General features: G+C 45.0%; 1 protein-coding gene across 1 annotated transcript; it reads left to right on the forward strand.

Moving 5' to 3' along the window:
• Positions 1-4,724: 4,724 nt before the first annotated feature.
• Positions 4,725-5,729, forward strand: LOC149397982 (uncharacterized). The gene is made up of 2 exons (XM_089615528.1): positions 4,725-4,979; positions 5,220-5,729. The coding sequence occupies exons 1-2, from the start codon at positions 4,832-4,834 to the stop codon at positions 5,489-5,491; spliced, it is 420 nt and encodes a 139-aa protein (XP_089471654.1). The 5' UTR covers positions 4,725-4,831; the 3' UTR covers positions 5,492-5,729.
• The last annotated feature ends 321 nt before the right edge of the window (positions 5,730-6,050 follow it).

Genomic DNA, 6,050 nt, shown 5'->3' on the forward strand with positions numbered 1-6,050 from the left:
TTGAGGAGCGTTTGGACAGATGCCTCGCGAGTCACGAGTGGAGCGATCTCTTCCCTTCGGCCACAGTTCGGCACTTGAGGTTCTGGAGTTCGGACCATAGACCTCTTCTTCTGCGCACAGCGGGCTCCAGAGTTCGCCGTCGGAGCAGGAGGCAGAGGCGCTTCTTCTTCGAGGAGTCGTGGATAGGTGAGCCAGAGTGTGACGAGCGGATTCGTAGAGCTTGGGGGACGGACCAGAGTGGTGATCAGAATCCGAGCCTTGCTGATGCGATCAGTCGGTGCAGACAGAGCCTCTCCCTCTGGGGCGGAGCGAGGAACAAAGAGATTAGAGACAGGATCGAGAAGCAGAAGAAGATCGTTGAGCTTGCGGGACGATCGGGCCCGGATTTCTGTATGACGTCCTTCAGACGGGAGGAGAGACAGCTTGACGCCTTAGTTGAGAGGGAGGAGCAGTTCTGGAGACAGAGGAGCAGAGTGTCCTGGATGCGGTGCGGGGATAAGAATACGAAGCTTTTTCACCGCAAAGCCTCCGCTAGAAGGAAGAGGAACGCCATTAGAGGATTAGAAGACGATCACGGGTTTTGGCACAGTGGTGACTCTGAGATTGAGAGGATCGTCTCTGTCTACTTCGGAAGCATTTTCTCCTCAGCGAGGCCCTCCTTGCCGAGTATTGAGTTAGTTTCTGCGGGGGTTCAGCCTAGGATCTCAGATGCGTTAAACGCCGAGTTGGAGCGCCCTTTTGAGCCAGGGGAGGTGAAGAAGGCGCTTTTCTCGATGGATGCGATCAAGGCCCCGGGGAGTGACGGCTTCCCCGCGATCTTTTACCAGAGATATTGGGACATAGTAGGCGATTCGGTCTTGAAGACCTGCCTTGGGATTCTTAACGACGGAGATGAGGTGGCCCCAATTAACGATACTGTGGTTACCCTCATCCCCAAAGTAGAGGACCCGAGACGAGTCAGCGACTTCAGACCGATCAGTTTGTGCAATGTGATCTATAAGATTGTGGCCAAATGCTTGGTCAACCGTCTTAAGATCACTATGCACGATGCTATTTCTGAGTCCCAGAGCGCTTTCGTAGGAGGTAGATTGATCTTCGATAATGTCATGGTTGGTTTCGAGGCTCTCCACATGATGAAGCGGAAACGCTTCGGAAATGGAAAGTGTGCGTCCATCAAGCTTGACATGGCGAAGGCTTTCGACAGGGTTGAGTGGGCCTACCTAGAGTCGATGATGTTGAGACTGGGATACAGCACGCAGTGGGTGCACCTTATCATGAGATGCGTTACCTCAGTCAGATTTGCTTTCAACATCAACGGCTCTTCTCGAGGCAGTGTGATTCCCTCCAGAGGTCTCCGCCAGGGGGACCCTCTCTCTCCTTTTTTATTCCTCTTCTGCTCTGAGGGTCTCTCGAGCCTCTTCCGAGCCAGTGAGGATACTGGAGCGCTTACAGGAGTCCGTTTCCGGGATCTCCACGTGTCTCACCTTCTCTTTGCGGACGATAGCCTGATTTTCTGTAGAGCGATTCCCGACGAATGTGAGAGGGTTACAGACATTTTACGGACTTATGCAGAGGCCTCGGGCCAGATGGTGAACTTTCAAAAGTCCGATGTCTGTTTCGGTACGGAGATCAGCGACGAGGAGGGCGAGGCTTTGGCCCAGATCCTAGGTGTTAGGAAGACGGAGTGTCATAAGCGTTACCTGGGTCTTCCCGCGTTCACTGGACGTAAGAAGACGGAGCTCTTTGGGTTTGTGAGAAACCGTGTCTGGGATAAGATTAAGAGCTGGAACGGTCTCTCTCTCTCGCAGGCTGGCAGAGAGGTTCTCATTAAGTCCGTCCTCCAGTCTATTCCCAGCTACGTGGCCTCGTGCCACAAGATTCCGCTGCGTTTGATTAGGGACATCCATTCGGCGATTGCTAAGTTCTGGTGGGGGGGTGGTACGGCGACGAGGAAGATCCACTGGTGCAAGTGGGAGGACCTCACGCGGCACAAGTCAGTGGGAGGGATGGGCTTCAGAGATCTGGAGAAGTCCAACCAGGCCCTTCTGGCTAAGAGTGTCTGGAGACTTCTCAGGAGACCGGATAGTCTGGTTGCCCGTGTCTATAGACAAAGCTACTTCCCCGATGGTGATATTATGACGGCTTCCCCAGGCTCGTGTACCTCCTCCATGTGGCGCGGTCTTCTTTGGGGTCGTGAGATCATTCAGGCCGGCTCGAGATGGCGGATCGGGGACGGGGAATCTGTGTTTGTCATGGGAGACAGCTGGGTTCCTAGGGACAGACCGGCCACCTGGATTGACCCCCCTTGGATTCCCCCTGATATGCGGGTCGCTGAGCTTATGAGATTCGACGGTAGTTGGGACGTCGATCTTATTTCAGCGATGTTCGGGGCAGAGGACTCTGCGGCGATCTTGAGCATCCCGTGTGGTGGCGAGGGTATCCCTGACGTGCGTCGCTGGCATTTCACCGAGGACGGAGAATACTCCGTCAAGAGCGGTTACCGTGTAGCTATTGAGAGAGCCAGTACTTCGGCCGCCAGCTCTTCAGATCCGACGGTGATGGAGAGGTGGTGGACGAAGTTCTGGCAGCTGAGAGTTCCTCCTAAGGTGAAACTCTTCTGTTGGCGAGTCTGTCTAGGCCAGATCCCGGCCAGAGCAGTCTTAGCCAAGAAGAGGATCACCTCCGACGACAGCTGCCCTGTCTGCCAGGAGGCGAGAGAGACTGTTTTCCACGCTTTTTGGGGTTGCAGGTGGAGCAGGAGAGTCTGGAAGGAGGTGGGCTTCGGCCACATTCTTCCGCCTTTCAGAGACGGCGATGCTTTCGATGCCATCCTCAGACTGACGGAGGCCCTCGAGGTTCGTTTCCATGAGCTTTTCTATACTATTATCTGGGAACTTTGGAACCACAGGAACAATGTCTTAGCCGGGAGATCTGCTTGGAGCCAGCCTCAGCTAGTCCAGTGGACGGTGAGCTTCCTCGAGGAGTACAGAGCGGCTACGGTTGGGGAGACTCCGACGAGCACGAGGGTGACTACTACCCCCACTTGGACACCCCCAAGGGACGGGACCCTATCGATTAACGTTGACGCGGCACTAGCTCGCGACCGTGGAGGCTTTGGTGTTGGTTGTATAGTTCGAGACCACACCGGAGAGGTGATCGCCTCGCAGACGCTTTTCCTGGCTAGGGGGTTCTCCCCCCAGCTTGCGGAAGCGTATGCTGTCCTCCATGGCATAGAGCTAGTCCGCAGCGTCGGTGGCAGGAGAGCGGAGATCCAGTCTGACTGCTTGGGGGTGGTGAGGATGATCGATGAGGGCGCGACGCCAGCGACAGAGCTTGGGACGATCTTGCACCGCATTTCCAGAGAGGTGAGGGAGCTCGAGGTTTTTCGCATTTTGCATATTTCTCGTCTTTGTAACGTTGCTGCGCATAATTTAGCGCGCTTTGCGGTTAACCATCACTCGTCCTCGACCTGGCTGGGTTTAGTCCCGCCTTGTTCGGAAGAGGCCATTAGAGCCGATGATCGCGAGTTACGGTCCCGCACGGCCTCCTAGGGCCTTGTTGTTTGAGTTTTTATGTTTCGTTTCTGTTGGTTATGTTTTATTCTTATCTTTGTAACCACGGTTTTCCTCCGCCATACGTGAGGGCTTTTATGATATTTCGTGGCTCCGACCACGCTTCCTCAAAAAAAAATAAATAATGCTATTCTTGTATTAATTTGTGTTAATTAAAATTTTAATATTGATGGCATGTGTTATGCTTATTTTTATTCATCCACTAGTAATTATATCAAATTATTATATTAAAAATGATTAAATAAAATATATATATATATATATATATATATATCTTTATATACCCAAAAAAATATTTTATTAAATTTTAGAAAACAGAATCAATTTTAACAACTTATACAATATATAGGACAAAAAGATAATAGCTAAATAATTTTTAAGAGCCTTGTATAGTGCACTATCAAATTTGAGGGTGCACTATACAAAATCGTCAAAATGAGGGTTCGTGGGTCTTTATTGGAGGCATTTAAACTTTCATAATGGGAGTTTAAGAGCCCCAACAGATTTTGCTGAAGGAGAATTGTCTATCCTGCATTTTGCGAGAAGCGGAATACCCACATCCCGCAATTTTAAATGATCCTCTAAAGTCAAATTAGTGCGTTTTTTTATTCATGAATATTTATATGACTAATCAATTATTTTTCCTTTTTTTTTTTTTGACAAATAAGATAGTATCTTTTCGCATTTTCTAAAACATTCTGGAGGTCGTTTTGAAATAAAAAATATTTCATGTGCAATTCAAAATGTGAAGAAAGTTTTGTATCCTTATGAGCCTTAGTATTTAAATTTTTCAAACAAAATTGACAAAAGTCAAAGCAAATGAGGTAGAAATGCCAAAATAATAAGCTCAGGGACTATTGCGATCAAGAAAAAAAAACGTTTTCTGACTATTATAAAATAACCAGTAAAATTCAGGGACCACGGATGTAAATAAGCTTATATTTAACTGTGAAAAATGTAAATCCACAAAGTGAATTATGAAATAATTTGAACGAGAAATTTGATGCTTAAGAGGAAAACATGGCAGGTCCCACAAAAAGAAATTACACTGATAAATTCCATATATATATAGACGATATATATATATATATATATATATATATATATATATATCGTCATTACGTCGCCAATATTATAGCAGCATAACTATTTAGCCCTCTGTCCCTTCCCAACAATATTTCAGTTGGAATCAAACTCTTTCTCTCTCTCTCTCTCTCTCTCTCTCTCTCAAGAAGAAGAAACTAGAGAAATAAAAAGGCATGTCTTCAATACTGAGCGCACAAGGAGTGGTTTTAGCCACAGCCATGGCGGTCTCAGGCACAGTGATTCTCTTAGCTCTTCGCCTACAGAAATCATCACACGAATTCCCAGGCCAAACCCAAATTCTACGATCATGTATTTCCACTGGTATATATTCTTAAAGAAAAAAATATCATAATGTAATCAAAAGGAACATACATGTTTTTTTTTTTTTTTTTCGATATTTACTACGGATAATCTTACAGATAATCTTGGCTTTTATGAACTGAATGAGCGTATAAGATTTTAATTTTTTATTTAAATTTTCTTTACAGCTACACTAATTTTTGGTGCAAAGTCTTGGTCTTTAATTTTATTTATTTATTTATTTTATATAACGATGATCAGAGCGAAAGAAGAAGAGGAACAAGAACAAGAACAAAAGGGTACACTTTGCAGATGACGTGGTGGATCCAATTGGTGACAGTCAAGAGTTTAGAAGACAGCACTGTCATGTTAGCAATTCTTCTTCATCTTCTTCTTCTTCCTCCTCCTCTTCGATGAATTATAATAGTATTAATAAGTGTAAGAAGGCCAAGGAAATGCCTGCAAACAGAGTTGCGCTGTACAATGGGATTTTGAAAGGCCGTTTGGTTAACCGTTTAGCCTATTCTTGTTGAGGATAACTCTATTCTGTTTTCTCTAATCATGTAATTCTTTTCTTTTTCCCGTTTTATTTTAATTTTTGTACATATATAATATTAATTTTCCTTTTATTAGTAAGGTGGGAGAAAGGGAATATTCGAAACCATTGGGGGCGTTATTGGGACCCGGTTTCTGGTTAGTAATTATTGTAAAGAGATAAGTTCTTGTTGAGAGTTCCATTCTATCTTCTAATCTTCATTTTATTTATCTTTATTTTTACCTTTCTTTTCTTAAGTTTTAAACGATTCTAGAGACTTAATCGTGTCTAATTATTCCCTAATATATGCGGATGAATGAAATAGTTAGGTTGTGTTTGGTAGTTAACTCAAAAAAATTTTGTTTTCTGTTTTCTAATTTTTGTAGTTGTACTGAAAAACTGTTTTGTAGTTGTTTTAAAAAAGCTGTTTGGTACAGTTTTCATTTTTGTTTTTTAGAAAGTGAAAAAACTGAAAAAAGTGTTTGTTATAGTTTTCATTTTTGTTTTTGAAAGAATGAAAAGAGAAGATGAGGAGAAAGAGGAGAGAAGAGAAGAAT

The sequence above is a fragment of the Urtica dioica genome, chromosome 5 (assembly GCF_054948205.1).
Source record: "Urtica dioica subsp. dioica isolate 48M chromosome 5, U.dioica_male_clone48M_v1_H2, whole genome shotgun sequence".
NCBI classification, from domain to species: domain Eukaryota; kingdom Viridiplantae; phylum Streptophyta; class Magnoliopsida; order Rosales; family Urticaceae; genus Urtica; species Urtica dioica.

Bases quoted from the DNA above. Each gene is read 5' to 3' on its own strand.
- LOC149397982 (XM_089615528.1), top strand. From the start codon at position 4,832: ATGTCTTCAATACTGAGCGCACAAGGAGTGGTTTTAGCCACAGCCATG. The intron at 4,980-5,219 runs GTATATATTCTT...AACGATGATCAG, and splicing joins ACGATCATGTATTTCCACTG to AGCGAAAGAAGAAGAGGAAC.